Below are 17233 nucleotides of genomic sequence, written 5' to 3' on the forward strand. Positions count from 1 at the left end.
TTTAAACAGTTTATGTGCTAAGTGGTTAACCCATGATGATACATCAGCATTTATTAGGTCACAATCATAATAACTGTATATATATTTTTATACTAAAGCCACCAGAATGTGTGGATGGTGTGGCTTTTTAGTGTATTTTAAACTCTGTTGAATCTGATAACATGACATAAATGTACAAATGTAGGCCAGATTTGTTTTACAAACCTTCAGAAATGAACATAAGCAATAAAAAAGTGTAGTTATTAATAGAAAATTTTAATAATCTCTTGACAACAAAGGTGGAGGCTGTACTGAAAGTTAGTAGTTAATTCATACTAACTACATATAAGTTAATTTAAAATAAAATCAGTTCATTGTAATTTTGTTTTTATTAAAAATTTACAAAAAGTTAACTTGCACCTTAAGCTGTCAGGTAAATGTAGTAGAGTAAAAAAAATACAATATTTATTTCTTAATTGTAGATGAGTAAAAGTATAAATAACATAATTAAAAAAACAGTGATGTACAAGTATCTCAAAATTGTAGTTTGGTACAGTAATTAAGTAAATGTTACTTTTGTTTGTTTGTCACCTAGGTGACTGAGCTCAGTTAACAACCACAAGACATGTACAATAATGAAAGATGACTCAAAATTAATGAGTATAAAAATTAAACAACACAAATTGTCCAAAACCCAGACAGAAACCTCCAGACATAAACTGACCAAAAACACACACTAAAACGTCCATGAGCACATGCTTGAATCAAACCTACCCCCAAAAATAAGGGGGGGGGCTCATTTTTTTTAGAAACAATGACTGTGTCTTGAGACAACAATGGTACCACTACATTTAGTAATCCACTTTTTATTCCTTGTTTTAATGTATGTTTAAATGGTTACGTATATAACCATCACAAGCCTTAGAAATAACGCGCTTTTACTCTCCTGTCCAGCTGAAAGTTTGGCTGGCGCGCAGTGGGCGTGGCCACAGAGCGTCGTCGCTAAAGTTGATTGGCGCTTTGCGGCCGCGTTCGCATGGCAACCGCAAGCTGGACGCAAGAAATAAGGTGAAACTGGAAACGTAGACAGGGATTCATGCGTTCACATACGCCGCCGTGGCATCTTGCTTGACAGCAGTGTTTCATTTGGACCCAGCAGGCAGCGAACAGTGGCTTTCATGCGGCTTGTCGTCGCCACACGCTGACAGGTGAGGTGCCGTGTTAGCTTTTAGTTGCCCCGTAGCTGTGCACGTTGTTACAGCGGACACGAATGACACTCTTACAGTTCGGTGTGGTTGCGTGTGTGAGGGTGTGTGTTCGTGCCGTCATGCTTAAGTACACAAGGTGTGTGTGTGTATGAGCGAATACGCAGGTGTGAAGGCTGCGGTGTTTGGGCCGCAGACCTGCTGATGCATCCAGGAGCAGAGCTGGATGTTGTTTGTGTGAACAGGGCGGTGTCACCGGCTGCAAACACCCAGAAGCATCACTGGTCTCGGGCTTTTACGGGTGCATCATGCATAATGAAGGAGACCCCCCTCATGTCTGGTCATAGTAGCTGCCCATTGTTGCAGTGTTCGGCCGACAATAAAGAACGTAACTGCTTAGTGTTTATACTACTACCAATTAAAACCGTTTCAATCAAACGAGGGCCCCTTGAATCTAAAATCAAAAATCGATTTGTTAATGGAGTTGATAACGTGTCAAATTTTACTATTATAAACTCACTCAAATCAAATTAGATACTCCAGTCCTGGAAAAAATTGAATGTTAATATTAATATTTAGATTCCTAAATTTGAAATTATTATAGAGACAAGGTACTGACAAACTCATTGTTGGTTGATTTGAAGCTTATTTTTTTGACTGTAACATAAAGTAGCTTGATGAAAGTAGGTAACATTGCCCTAAATAATGAAAATATGCAGTATCTTTTGAACTGAACTCTGGCATAAACATCTCATTGTCTCTGTTTTCCAACCAGTTCCACGCTGCCACCACAGAGCTGTAATCATGACAGCAGAGGAGACCATCAACATCAAGGAGGCAGAGGTGATCAAGCTGATCCTGGACTTCCTCAACTCCAGGAAGCTGCATATCAGCATGCTAGCCTTGGAAAAGGAGAGCGGGGTCATTAATGGGCTGTACTCTGATGACATGCTGTTCCTCAGGTAGGACAGCACGACAGATGAGTCTCCAGACATTAGACTTTAAGATTCACTCATTTCTGTCAGGGGAAGAGCTGTGTTGGTTAAGATCTTGGATTTTTAGTGTCTCAGTCTTCACAGGTGTATGTTTCCACCATTTTGTTTGTTTATGGCACATTGTTTTTGACAGACCAAATGCCTGTGTTGTGACTGAGCCTCTGTAATGGAAACAAGTTGTGTTCTTTTGCTTTCAATAGGCAGCTCATCCTAGATGGACAGTGGGATGAGGTGATGCAATTCATTCAGCCTCTGGAAGGAATGGACAAGTTTGACAAGAAACGGTAGGAGAAATTATGAGTCTGTGTGTGTGTGTATGGGGGTGGGGGGGCAGAGACAGAGTTTATTAAATGGGCTTTTGAGGGAATGCCAAGGTGGTTTTGAGGGGAACATGAGGCCTAAATGAACCTTTTTGAGTTAGTTATCAAATGCAAGTAGATAGAACTGTTTTAATTTGAGTGCAGTTATATTTCTTGTTTGTATGTGTTGCAAAAAGAATCCTAAGTAAAGTATTGATGATTTGATGTAAAGTGGCAGGCAAAATTCTATAACTGACATCCTCTGTTTCATCCTCTGTTTTGATTTCAGGTTTCGCTACATAATCTTTAAACAGAAGTATCTGGAGGCTCTTTGTGTAAATAATGCAATGTCTGCAGCTGAAGACCCTCAGAGTGTATGTATATATTTAAAACAAATTCTATGAAATTTGCATTAGAAACTGTTCAAGGTGGGGGGGATATGATGTCTGATATGTTGCATTTTTTTTCTATCATCCAAACAACCCCAGTATTTCAGAATAATCAAATTCACAATACTGACGAATCCTCTTTGATTTGTTTTAACCATTTACAGCTGGAGCTCACCATGCAGGAGGTGGTCAAGTGTCTTCACAGTCTAGAGCAGTTCTGCCCATCCAAGGAAGACTACAGCAAACTGTGTCTTCTCCTCACCTTACCCCGCCTCACTCACCACGCAGAGTTCAAAGACTGGAATCCAAGCACGGCGCGTGTCCATTGTTTTGAAGAAGCTTGCGTTATGGTTGCTGAGTTCATCCCCGCGGACAGGAAGCTGAGCGAGGCAGGCTTCAGGGCGAGTGGGAACCGCCTCTTCCAGCTGCTCATAAAAGGGATCCTCTATGAGTGTTGTGTCGAGTTCTGCCAGGTAACATGACCCCTAAACATAAAAGTGTTTACAAAGAAATCAACGGTCACTGTTTAACTAATGACTAATATACAGACCCCTTTTCCAGAAAAGTTGGTATGTGTTGTAAATTGCAAAGAAAAGCAGAACGATGATTTGCAAATCGTTAGAAACCTATATTTGCTTATATTTAGCACAAAGACAATGAAACAAATGTTGAAACTGATTATTTTTTTCCTTTTGAAAGTATATGCTTGTTTTGCAAATGTTGCGCAATGCTAAAAAAGCAACCTCATAACTATTGAGGTTAATTGGCCACAGGTCAGTCACATGAATGGGTATAAATCCCCCCATAGAAGCTGAGTCTTTTAGATGTAAGGATTGGGCAAGGTTCACCACTGTCTACTATGCAAGGAATTAACTATATTAAAAATTAAATCCAGAAACACCACCTTCTCTGAGCCTAAGCATATTAAATATAGACAGAGGAGAACTGTCCAGTGGTCTGTAAAGTCACAGTTGACATTCTTTTTGGAAATCATGGTTGCAGTTCATGCTAAAGAGAAGAGGCAGCATATGACTTGTTATCAGCACCCAGTTGTAAAACCAGCACCCAGGTTGGAATAGGGGAGCATTAATGCAAACGGCATGGATGAATTGTATGTCTGTGATATCTGTTGAGGCGATGCAACACCTGCCATTCTGCATGGTAATTAATAAATTCTGCATGCATTACAACAGTATGGCTCCTTAGTAAAACAATCTATGTGCTTAATTGTCCTGCCTGCTTTTCATTCGTGAAGATGAAATTACAACAAAGTAGGCACTGAACAGATCAAATTCAGTATCAAGCAAGAAGAGAGTTGCTTTCCCATTTAATTGAACTGGCCTCCTTAGTTCCCAAACATTTTCAGTGTTGTTAAAAGAGTATTTGATGCAACACAGTAATAACTATGTCCTAACTTTTTGGAACTGCTGGCACCAATGAGTATGTATGTTTAAAGAAAAATCAAATTTTTAACCTTGATATGCTGTGTTTATATCGTATACAATCATAGCTTATTCTAATGGGGTTTCTAAATTAATTTTTCCAAAGGTACAGCCCCAAAAAATGTTCTAATTAAAATAAAAATAAGGTGTCATGTGTGACTACATTCAACTTTTATTCGGCTGGCTGTCTGTTTTACAGAGTAAAGCCACTGGTGAGGAAATCACAGAGGGCGAGGTGTTGCTCGGTGTGGATTTGCTCAGTGGAAATGGCTGTGATGAACTGGACTTGTCGCTGCTGTCATGGCTGCAGAATCTCTCTCCAGGTGCCTTCTCATGCGCCTTCCAACAGAAGACCCTTAACATCCACGTGGACCGGCTGGTGAAACCCAGCAAGGCGGGTCACGCTGACCTCCTCACTCCATTAATCAACCGCCTGTCCCCCTGCCATACTTCACCCTTCCGTGAGAGGCCTCATTCAGCAGACACCTACATGTCGAGATCCCTTAACCCAGCTCTCGATGGCCTGTCCCATGGACTGGCAGCGCAGGACAAGAGAGGCATGGAGGCGAACATGAAGTCTGCTCTCAGCCGGAGCCTTGTGGAAAACAATGTTCATCAGCAGGATGATTCACCTGAGAGGTAAGAATCAAAGCTGGAGCCAACTTTGGATTCGATTTTTGTTATAAGGTCTTGGTATACCAGAGCGGTGGATTTAACAGTACCTTGTTTTACTAAATGATTATGTGCCGGTATCATTGCATGTTGTGTTGATATAGTTTAGTATTTACTAAGCTGTCTTCCTTAGCATGTCAATCTGCAATCTGAGGTATTTAATTTAGTGGTTGTTTTTGTTGCATGACATGCTCTGTAGCACTGTTAATCCCATTAGCCCTGTGTAACAGAGACATATTGCCCTGTTTCCCACAGTGCTGCGTAAAGCACATAATACTGGCCATAAAATGTTAATACTCATGGAAACTCTGATATCTAGACTGCAGGTTAAATGGCAAAAGGTTCCTCTTTTCAGTATTTTAGTCAGAGCTCCATAGCTTTGTGTGAATCGCTGCAGCCCCTGCGTTTAAGTTTAGTTTATGAACTCAGTCACGTCACCCCTCTATCAATTCACGTGCTCGGCTGTGTATTGGCCATACAGAGTAAAAGTTACAAGAAAATAAACTCCTCCACCACACACTGCAGACCTTAACTGTAACAAGTAACCTTAAAGGTATTACTCTATATTTTAACATTTTCTCACAGTAAAAGCAGTGTGTGTTTGGTGATAACCCTCAGGAAGTAAGGCAAGCTGTATGTATCATATCATTATAGGTGAAGTTTGATTTAAGGCATTACTTCACATAAAATGCCCCAACACTGAGACATATGTGGAAAGAGGGTTCTTAAGTACCAAAAGAAAGAACTAGTGTAAGCTGAGCAATTGTTCAGAACCATTGGGCACAACCATGCTCTCTCTGGCTCCACCTGGTGGTACAAATAAAGTGATCAACTAGCACAAGGTGAGATATTTATTGTCTAGATATATATTTAACCTTTATTGTCATTGAGCACATAAACACATTGCACATAGACATAGGGGAGGAAGGGGGGGGGTACTGTCTCACTTGGGACACACCTGGTGAGGAGGCTGGGATTTGACCCTGTTGACTTCTGTATCCCATCCTGCTGCTCTACCCACTGAGCTAGCAGGCCGCCAACCTCAAGTTATATTTATGTATTGTTTTGGTTTGCTCATTTGAATTATGAAAACTTTGTTGTGAATTGACATAGGAAGCACCCACAAGGGCTGGATGGTCCCAACACCACACGCACACCCCTGACACCTGGAAAAGATGGTGGGCCACCCTGCAACACGGAGACAAATGAGGTAATAAGGATATAAACTGTGTCTGGTTGTATGTGATGGTGATGGTTGGTACACTACCAGCTTTACGTGAAGGACAGATAATAAGCCTTGAGCAATGCTTTTAATCCCAGCTGCTCCAGAGCAGCTGCTTAGTGGCTGCAGGTAAGACTGGTTGTGTTGATATTATATTGGTGTGAATATGATCAGGACTTTCCTGAAAAGGAGAGGTGGCTTCTCAGTGAATTTAAAAAATACCCCAAATAAACATTTCCCATATTGATGAGTCAGTCTTTCCCCTACAGTAGTACAGGCAAGGCGGGTCGCCATTCCTTCAAGACCCCCACAATGTCTACATGACAGATCAAAATTTATTTTTATATCTAGTGACTTTACGTTCTTGACCGATCCGGTTCTTTTTAGCGTCAACCGAGAGCCGTGACCAAATTTGTGCCAAAATGTCACTGCCTGTCCTACGTCCACTCTATTCCTTTTTATTCATAACAAAATGAGAATGGGTCATTCACTGGAGATAGACGTCGTTGACTTACTAAAAGCTATATGATTTGTCCGTTGCTGTCTTTAAACGCACCATTTATTGCCCCGTCCTCCCCAGCTCAATGAGAGTGAAAGTAGTGGTAGCGTGAGATAGTGGGTGAATAAAGCGAGGGAGCGTTCGAAAACACAAAGAAACATGGTCACAACTGAACACAAATGAATACAAATGAAGTGCGCATTTCTTCTGTTTGCTCCTCTGTAGCCACTTTTCTCTGTGTGTGTGTGTGTGTGTGTGTGGGTGGCCCTTAGTCAGATAGACAGACCTGAAACTAGATGCACGTAATGTTAACAATCCAGAGCAGTGACATTAGGTCTGACTGTATGTTTTTGTGCTCTTAAACCAAGTCCACGCATTAACAAAAATAATTTATGTGGATGTTATGGATTGATGAATATTCGGTTGTATATGGCATCAGCATAAACAGCCGTTTAATTGAGACATACAGGAGTAATGATTTGCATGAAATAAATACATCTTATTAATACTCACTCTGTTTTACGTGACCCTTACATGGATGTGTTGGATGAGAAATAAATAAACAGAATTTTGGAAAACGTTTATTGCCAAAGTGTCTTCAGAAATTTTCTAGGGGAAACCCTGGGAGTGGACTGTCATGTTTAGTTGCTTGGGATGAATTGATTTTTTTTTTTTAATTATGAGCTTTTAAAGATTGTTAAAAGAAATAGCTAGAGTTGTCTGTCTAGTCACCAAAGTGAGTGAGATTTGTGAAGTCTGTATTCCTTCCACAGTCATTAATCCAGATTTAAGAGATTCAGAATAGATTTCCCGTGAACCCTTGAACCTCCTTGTCTTCGTACTGACACTGCCTCATAAATCCTTCTCCAATTCTGTACCACAACTGTCAAAGGGACACTGCCTATGTCGTCCCGCTGCCTGTGTCCCACTGAAGGGAGTTGAGGTCATGGACACTAAAGGCAGCTAATCTGGTTGGATGTGCGACCACAACTGAGATGGCCTGCTGTCCATCATTACTCATCTTTATGCATCCCAGGTCCCATCTACGGCAAAGATTGGATTGGTGTGTGTGTGTGTGTGTGTGTGTGTGTGTGTGTGTGTGTGTGTGTGTGTGTGTGTGTGTGTGTGTGTTGTGTGATATGAAAGGATAAGGTCCTTGAAAACTTTATATGGGATGGATGATCGAGGACAAGGCCCTGAGACTTTGTCATTATTGGCTCCTGGAGTAGAGTTTGTCCACTTTAATCTTTATAAATATTGAGATAATAAATATTCTATCGTTCAGGTTACAGGGTTTGTTGAGGCAGAACAATTAAGACTGTTTCCATGTTGGCTAATTTTGTGCATGTGTGTCTATGTCCAGCGTCGTGACTCCACAGAGCACATACAGGAGTATTACAGACAGCGTCTCCGTGTGCAGCAACATCTGGAGCAGAAGCAGCAGCAGAGGCAGCTGTACCAGCAGATGCTGCTGGAGGGAGGGGTGAAGCAGCAGGACGGAGCCCAACACAACCTCACTGAGACCTTCCTCAGCAGGTGAAGAAACAATTAATTGTTTAATATGAGTGGTTTAGTGAAGGCAACATAAACAAGATGTTGTCTTTGTTCAGATCCATTCAGAAGCTGGAAGAGATGAATGTGGGCATTGACCACAGAGGAGATGAGGTGATGACACATATGGGCCAGCAGTGGAATGGACTGACGGGGAATGACAGCACCTCTAGCCCCAGGACTGCCGACATCTGCCACACATCAGATACAGTGTCACAGAGGGACAAGCCAGGCGGGGTGGGCAGCAGCACCCCCCTAAGGAGGGGGAGTCATGGTTTGCCTTCCCTTAGCGAGTCTCCTGTTTCTGGCAGTCAGAGGTAAGACCCTGTCCGAAGTCTGGCTGTTAGTCATTACTAAAACATCATCATCATCATCATCATCATACAGTAAGAGTTAGACTTGTATTATCAAAATTCAACCAACGGATGTGGATTTGTTTTTTTGTCAGATATGTTTGAGTTACACACAAAAAGAATCACATTTCAAAGATAATGTAACGTTTCCTTCTATTGCTACTGAATCACTTTTATTTAAAATTTTTGCAAATTTTATATGCATTTGCATGAATATAAATTTTTCATTTTACTCTGAGCCATCTTTGGTAGAGCAACATAAGAATGTTGAATGTGCTACCTCTTTAGGAAAGAAGATACTGAATAACAATGAATCTGTGCATCTTTCTGTGTATGCGTTTTTGTGAATACAAGCAGCGAGAGGACCAGAGCATCATGTCCCACAGCTCAAGATGAATCTGGCTGCACTATGACACGTAACACACGAGAGGTGAAGCAAACTGCCAAAAACTATGTAGTACAGCGCCCAGTCAGTGTTTGTCACGTCAGTGTCAGTGTCGGTTTCACATTAGCAGTCTTAGGCTTGTACATCTTCAAATATTTGCTGACCAAGCTGGTTGTTGGACCTTAATTAAAGGATTAGGTAAAAATATGCAATGACAAATCATCACATGTCTAAGGATACATTTTCGGATCGTCTCTTGACAGCCAGGGAAGTCCAAAACACAGTTTGTCAGAGTGAGCCAGCTCGAAGACACACAGGCAGTACGTGCAGTGGCCTTCCATCCCTCAGGAGCACTCTATGCTGTCGGCTCCAACTCAAAAACCCTGAGAGTGTGTGCCTATCCAGAAACCCTGGTCACCAGGTAACAGCTGGCAGCTCATCAAGAAAAATTACACATACTTTAAGTTGTGGCATTGCATGGGAAAATTTGTGTTACCTCACTGCCACTATGTATCAGTTCTGAATATGTCTCTCTTGTGTTATTTTTGGCTTGTTCAGTGGTTCTAGTGCAGTCAAGCAGCCAGTGGTGCGTTTCAGGAGGAACAAACACCACAAGGGCTCCATATACTGCGTAGCCTGGAGCCACTGTGGACAACTGCTAGCTACTGGCTCCAACGATAAATATGTCAAAGTCCTGCCTTTCAATCCGGACAGCTGCAACGCAACAGGTACCATTTCATTTTAACTGCACTTCACCTTACTACAAATCAATTAAAATACATGTTGAAGGCACAGGGATTAAGAGCAGAATTTCAGTGTCTCCAAACGTTTGCCCCTTGTGAGTCAGGCCCAGACCTGGAGTTCAGCATGCATGATGGTACCATCAGGGACCTGGCCTTCATGGAGGGTCCTGAAAGTGGAGGATCCATCTTGATCAGTGCTGGGGCAGGCGACTGCAACATCTACACTACTGACTGTCAGAGAGGACAAGGCCTTCACGCCCTGAGTGGGCACACTGGTGTGTCAAAGTAACAGTCTTGAGAAACCTCTAGGGGTTTGAAATCAGTTTTTAAATGTGCCCTGATGACAAACCGGCTCCACTACAGGGTAAAAATGTTTCATGTTTTTAAGATGTCATTATTTTGCACAGGTCATATTCTGACTCTGTACACATGGGGAGGATGGATGATTGCTTCTGGCTCACAGGACAAGACGGTCCGCTTCTGGGATCTGAGGGTGCCCAGCTGTGTCCGGGTGGTGGGCACAAGTCTCCATGGCTCAGGTGAATCACATTCCCGTTAGACTCGAACCTTGATTCAGCAGCAATTGTCTTGAGTCACACTGGTCATCAGATACCACCGCTACCCCACAAGGGGGCACTAATGCTTTATAAAGATTTCTGGAATACTCTACAGCTACTAAGCAGAATGTAACAGGGGGGGTACAATTCCAGCCAAAAAAATTACAACACTTTCAGCTTTTTTTTGGCAAATATTTTGTAAAGATGCATACTTCCTCTTCAAAACACAATAATGGACAATAACAAAAGAATTGCCCCCCAATTAAAACAAACACATCAGGCTCTTGAGACACATGCTATAATGTGTAATGTATAATACCAGACATTACACACATACAACACACAACAGCCGAATGGTTAAGGCACATGCCACATAACCCAGCGTCCCAAGTTTAAATATGGCTGGGAACCTTTGTTGCATGTCAAACGTGTCATCTTTCTCCTGTTTCCTGTATGCTTTCAACGTTTGAATTCCTTTCTATCAACAGCTTTCGGCTCGTCCCTTCAGGGGTCACCACAGGGAACATGTTCCACATGTTCATTTGGCATGTATTTTTACAACTGATGCCCTTCCTACCGCAACCCTCCCATTTCTATCTGGGTTCGGGACTGGCTCCAGGGTGGCTGGGTGGGGGCAACAGGGTGATGTGGGATTCAAACCGGCTGCCTTATGAATCCCAGCCCCATGCTGTACCACTGAGCCCCCAGGCCCCCACAATAAACATTTGTTTTCAATAAAGTTAGAAACCCCCAAAAAAAAGTATTGAAATAAAAAAATATTATTTGTTCCATAGTGAGATGCAAATCATGCACCTTAAACTGATCTCTTGTTTGGCAGTGGGTCCTCAGTGACGCAAACTAGCTCATAATTTCAATTCTTGAAGTACAAAATATGAGTCAGAGGGTTTTAGGATGCACCCAGTCACTGCAAACTTTTAGCTAACACCTATTGTCTCACACAGGAAGTGCTGTTGCTTCAGTGGCAGTGGATCCGAGTGGCCGTCTGCTGGCCACTGGTCAGGAAGACAGTACCTGCATGTTGTACGACATCAGAGGAGGACGCATAGTTCAGACATACCGCCCCCACAGCAGTGACATTCGCTCAGTGCGCTTCTCACCTGGTGCCCATCACCTTCTGACTGGCTCCTATGACAACAAAATCATCATCAGTGACCTGCAAGGTAGCAGCAACTGTAAACAATGGGTGCATTATATTTATTATATCTCCGAGTATAAAATCAAGTTTAAAAAGGTTACAAAAACAAGTTGCATGCTGTGCTCAAATGCTAAGTGAATCAGACGCCGACTTATCTTGTGTTCTGGTTCAGTTGATGACAAGAGGTTGCTCAATATATTGATCTCTTCTTTCATTTACCCACCCAGGAAAATCAGGTTTTCTAATTCCTTACCAAGCTTACATTAACCTGTTTCTTGTTAAGCAATCAGCTTATTGGAATACTTTGTGTTTCAACACAGTCATCCTGGGATGTTTGGTCACCTTTATTTATTTATTTTAATTTTTTTGTCCTTTCAGCTTATCCCGTGAGTTCAGGGTCGCCACAGCAGATCATTGTCCGCATGTTGATTTGGCACAGTTTTTACGCTTGGTTGCACCAATTTGTGAATTTTTTTTCCCCCTCTGACCCCAGGTGACTTAACAAAGCCCCTCCCTCAGACAGTGGCAGGAGAACACTGGGACAAAGTGATCCAGTGTAGGTGGCATCCCCATGACCGGACCTTCCTCTCCTCCTCTGCAGATCGAACTGTCATCCTCTGGGCTCCAGGCTCCTGAGAATCAATGAGAAAAACACTGGTTAACAGCAGCAGCAGTAATCACAAGAACACAGTATGACACACATAATGTGAGCTACAAGTTGAAAACTGTGTTTAACTGTGTGTATGTTCCGTGTGTGTATAGAAATTGTGTGGGGGAAAAAAATTGCTGTCATTCTTGGTTGTGTGTGTTTGTGTGTGGTGTGCAAGCAAACATGGCATTCAAGAAATAAGTGTTCATGTGGGTTTGGCTTTGGACCTATGGTGTCATTAAAGTTAAGGAAAATAGTAAGAACACTTTGCAAATGCTGTAAAAAGAGGAAAGAAGGATTTTAGTGAGTGTGTGTGTTTTTATGTGGCTTTTATAAGGGCAAACATAAAGACTGAATGACAATAGGTTTAGTTAGAATACACAGTTCCACATGACTTATCAATCTTTTAATAAAATGACTACTTAAACTGGTTCTATAGGAATCGGTGCCCTGGAGTCTTTATGTTGTAGAAGCAAGCTAACATTATTTATGCATATCATAATGTGCCTTTTTGTAACATTTGTAGACATTTTTGGATATGATGATTGACATTTATTTACTTGCAGTTTTATTGTATTTTTCCATATGGCTTATCATGTATAAATTATTCCATTGGAGCTGTAATGCAGAAGATCCACTGGCATTTGTCTGCAATTATATAATTTGTTTTGTAAGTAAACTTAGGAATTAGAGCTTTAAATATTTTCTAAAATGAGCACTTTTCGAATTTGTGAGTTCTAAAAAAAAAAAAAAAAAGCTTATATCTATCTCCTGTACACAATGCTCAAAGAAATGAGAGAAAATGTTAGCAGGCCATTACAATGGTAACGATGCACTTTAGAGGTACTGATGCTGCTAGACTGCACAAAGAGTGACAAGACACCTCCTTTCATGCTTTTAAATTTTACAAATAAGTGTGTTATTTTTTCTTTGCTGTTACTGAGCAGCTACAAAGAAATCGGATGGAGACGAGAGGAAAAAAGGTGTGAGAAAGACTATCTGCCATGTCTTATTATGCATCATATTTTTCAATGCCATTACCCACTTGTGAGGTTTTAAACAATGTGTGTGCACACAAAAGTGTAATAATTGAACAGCCGACAGGTCAGTGGGCTTTAAAGTGTTGAAATAATAAAGTAATAGCTGTCTAAAACCACATGTTATACTTTGAAGCTGTAGGTAATAATGTAATAAAATACAAAGTGCCATAATTCTGCTTCGTGTGTGTGTTATGCCAAAAAGAATGTACAAAAGATAAAAATAAATGTGCTTTCAATCTTTCCATGTTTAGTGTTGGTGTCTAAAAAAAAAAATCTGGAGGTAACTGTAGGGAAGAGTAAGAGGGGAATTTGCCATCACTCACATGCTGCGCTCGATCATTCGCTCTTTTGTGAGGTGGACAATGAGAGCCAGGGGTACAGGGTTTAAAAAGGAGACCCACACTGTTACAGCCAGCACAACCCTGGAGAGACACCAGCCAACCCACAGGTATCAAGATTACACAGGATCTGTATTTACTCTACTGACAGGAAAGTGTTACTTTTCTTTGAGGCAAATCAGTCACTAAATATTTGTTTTTGAAGCGTGAGAACAACAGGAAAGAAGATGAATTGGATCTTCTTTAACTTGAGAAATAACCTGTAGAGCTACAGTGAATCATTCGTGTTACTTGACAAACAGTAACTTTATTAGACATAATTAGGTTTTAGAGCTATGCGTCTGAATTTGGATGGGCCTTTAATATATTTGTTTTCTGGCTAGGTGACAGAGAGTAACAGTGCTGACGGGTCAGTTGTAGTTTGTGGTGCATGGAGGGGAATTAGTGGTGAACAATGGCTCTGAACTGCCGGCTAGGCAAGCTTATTGTCATATGCTGGTTTGCGTCAAGTTCTATGCTGGCTAGGACCAATTTGACAGCATTTTAAAGAATAACTTTGGTACCTTTGTGCCCTTTGTATTGCAAATGCTTCACAAGAGTAAACTGTTAATATAAAAGATCTTTCCAAAGTTGTTTTGACTGGTTTTGAAAGACTGCACGTCACTTTCTTTCAGCAGTTGCATTCTTGTTTTAAACCATTAAGCAGTTTAAAAGATCTGAAAAAAAAGTTTTCTGACCTTTAGTGAGCACGTTAGTATACACCTGGCTTAAAAACCACAAGATGGGCAATAGGTTTGCATGTTTCAGATAATTAACCGATTAATGCTGTAGTACATTCAAAACATTACTGTAGGTAGTAGCTTGTAATAACATAAATTAAGTTTGTAGTTAGCATATAAATAGCCATTAAGTGACCTGTTATCCTGAGCTTGTATGATGCAGTTCTTGTTTAGGGTTTTGTGTTCACACTGTAAACTTAATGAACTATAGCAGCATGCATTTTTAATTCAGCATCTGTGGTATGACAGATGACACCCATGACAGCCAGTTATCTCTATGAACAGAATGAAATGCTTAATAAATGATTGTGCATTAACTGCTGACAAAAATGATTCATACTTATTTATTAAAGGCTGTAAGACATTGCAGTGCAGCCATGAGTAAACTCTGAGCTCTAAGTTCTGCACCCACTCTGTCCACTCGACCCTGACCAGTTGCTGAATGTTTGCTGAAGGACAGTGCTTCCCCTGGATTCGTCACGATGCTGTACACCTTAGCAGGAGGAGGCACACTGTGCGGTGTGGCCGCCCTCGTGCTTTTCATTGTTTCTACGGCAACAGATTTCTGGATGCAGTATCGATACTCGGGGAGCTCAGCCAATCAGGGGCTTTGGAGGTTCTGCATTAACCACAAGTGCCATGCTCACACCATAACCGTAGGTGAGTGCTTGAGAAGTAAATTTACCACGAATGCTCCCATGATCTAAACTGCCGCTGTTTGATACTTTCAGTTTAAAACTTTAGGTCTGATGGTTGTATGTCAAAAAAACTCTGAACTGCAAACACTGTGCCCTGTGTGGAAGAACTCTGTGTAGCATATGACCCTGGCTAATGTGGTCCTGACCTTTCTGTGTCCAGCCTTCTGGGATGCCACACGGGCCTTCATGTTGCTGGCGGTGTTGAGCTGTTTCGCTGGTGTGGTGCTCGGCCTGAGCGCCTTCACTAACGGCACCAAGAACAGGAGGGTCCGTACAGGCGGCATCGCCCTGGTCCTGTCAGGTAACACACAGAGAGTCAGAAATTCAGCTGACATGGTGCTAATGCTTGTTGGTGCATTAGACCTTACACTGTCCAGGTGCAACTGGAGGTGGTTTGGGGTCAGTGGATATTAAGTGGTCGTGATACCATTATTTCATTGTGGTGTATTTATTTGTGCACTTCTCTGCTCATGTACAACTTACATAAATGCGTTTCCATCTGGTAGGAAGGACTCACAGAAAATCAGCACCTTCTTCTTTTTGTATGTTAGAACTACAAAACTATTTACTCTGCAGTTTCTTTCTCGTTTACTCTCAATTCCCAGGCTTCCTTGCTCTGCTGGCTTTGGCAATTTACACTGGTGTGACTGTCACTTACTTTGGCAAACGCTTCGTGGACTGGCGCTTTTCTTGGTCCTACATCATTGCCTGGGTGGCCATCATTCTGGCTTTTGCAGCAGGTATCTATGTATTTAAACTACTTTCAGTAGCCTGGATGAGTTAACGCAGCATTGCAAATATCCTATGGTGAGTAACAAAACTGTTTGGTTAAACAGTAGACACTGTACCGTATGTCTCAATGAGAAATGAGTGCAGAGTAACCTCTGAAAGGGTGACTACACAGTTGCAGCATATTCTAAGGAGTTGCTTACTGAATTTCAATTGAATTCTTTAGTTAGACAGTGCCAATTTACAACAATCTCTAGGCACTTTACATATTACGGTCAGGACCTCAAAGAATTATAAAGAAATCAGTGGGTGATAGTGGGGAGGAAAAACTCATCGACACAAGAAACCATGCTCAGGTTTGCGGCTCCCATCTGTGTCAGCTGTGTCTACTCGGTGTGAACCTTTCTAACTTCAGGGACAGTTATTTGTAACCAACAGATCAATGTTTCTAGTGTGACTGAACCAGAAAATTAAGGTTTGAAATGAATTTTTCCATTTAGGTGTGTTTCAGCTCTGTGCTTACCAGAGAACCACTGCAGAACCTGCTCCTTCATATAACCAAGAAACCTGAACAAAATCAACACCGAGCTGCACCAAGACTCCTGCAATGGATGTTCACTGCTGGTTTTGAGGTTCCTGGAATGGAATAAATAGAAATAACAGATACCTGTGTTTACTCTCTGGTTGACTAACAATCATATTGACTGTAATTTTTGGAAATAATCAGCATATTTGATGCTGTACATTAGCCAGACTCCAGAACAAATCTTCTCCCACAGCGTTCTATTGAGAAACATTTTCCAAAACATACTTTGTTAGGCCAGAGATTATTTTACGTCAAAACATCTGAGTAAAAATGTGGTTCTATTCTCTGCAGATATAAAGGAAATGAAAAATTAAAAACATTTAATCACAATACCACTTCATTGCACTGAATGGAAAAAAGTTGGCAAATGTCTACTCGGTAGTGTAGTTTTTCACTGCAATGACTGTAAGAACATGTCCACTAGATGGTGACCTCACACCACAACACTTCACCTCAGTTGTGTATCCTGTGAAGTGAAACAAGATTTCTCTCTGTGTAAATGCACACGTATGAGGTAGAGTTTGGACCAAAGAGTGTATTGTAATAAGGTAACCTAATCCAGCAAAGCAACAACATATTTGACACCCAGGCCCATTGATTTAAAATGATCCATGTAGAACAATGCAGTTTTTGCATTTTTAGTGCTAAAAGAGAAACCTGGATTAGTTGCATTTTCCTTTAATTTAGGGTAACTTAACTTTTCAGATGGGTAAAAACCATTTCCCTACAAACCTTTAGCTTGGGGACTTTGCAATTCTAGATATCCTACAAACATTAACATTTTTACAGAAGTAGTAACACATCACAAGTCTGTTTCATTGACTCTCAATTGGCCATTAATTAAAATTTTCTAAAACCTAAAAGGTTTTGGTCCTACCATGGATAAGCTGTACTGGAAAAACTTTACAGTACTTTTTGAAACTTTGATTTCAGTCAGTGTTCCAATGAATAGGTTTACTTTTATGGT

At 41.2% G+C, this 17233-nt stretch overlaps 2 protein-coding genes across 3 annotated transcripts; both read left to right on the top strand.

Annotated features, from left to right (window-relative positions):
* The first annotated feature begins 972 nt into the window (after positions 1–972).
* On the top strand, positions 973–13360 carry LOC137131421 (WD repeat-containing protein 47-like). Of its 2 annotated transcripts, none has more exons than XM_067512648.1 (16): positions 973–1187; positions 1960–2146; positions 2380–2463; positions 2768–2852; positions 3032–3340; positions 4509–4948; positions 6095–6191; positions 8066–8238; positions 8313–8570; positions 8961–9036; positions 9255–9412; positions 9550–9719; positions 9839–10009; positions 10142–10273; positions 11254–11472; positions 11941–13360. In XM_067512648.1, exons 2-16 carry the CDS (start codon positions 1989–1991, stop codon positions 12081–12083), a joined length of 2673 nt encoding a protein of 890 aa, XP_067368749.1. In that variant the 5' UTR covers positions 973–1187; positions 1960–1988; the 3' UTR covers positions 12084–13360. The 2 variants fall into 2 exon arrangements, with proteins under 2 accessions (XP_067368749.1, XP_067368750.1); XM_067512649.1 differs by having other exon boundaries at positions 8964–9036.
* Positions 13361–14696: 1336 nt separating this feature from the next.
* On the top strand, positions 14697–16498 carry lim2.2 (lens intrinsic membrane protein 2.2). The gene is made up of 4 exons (XM_067512650.1): positions 14697–14913; positions 15112–15252; positions 15557–15691; positions 16181–16498. The coding sequence occupies exons 1-4, from the start codon at positions 14736–14738 to the stop codon at positions 16249–16251; spliced, it is 525 nt and encodes a 174-aa protein (XP_067368751.1). The 5' UTR covers positions 14697–14735; the 3' UTR covers positions 16252–16498.
* Positions 16499–17233: the final 735 nt, after the last annotated feature.

Source organism: Channa argus, chromosome 8 (genome assembly GCF_033026475.1).
Source record: "Channa argus isolate prfri chromosome 8, Channa argus male v1.0, whole genome shotgun sequence".
Classification (NCBI taxonomy): Eukaryota; Metazoa; Chordata; class Actinopteri; order Anabantiformes; family Channidae; genus Channa; species Channa argus.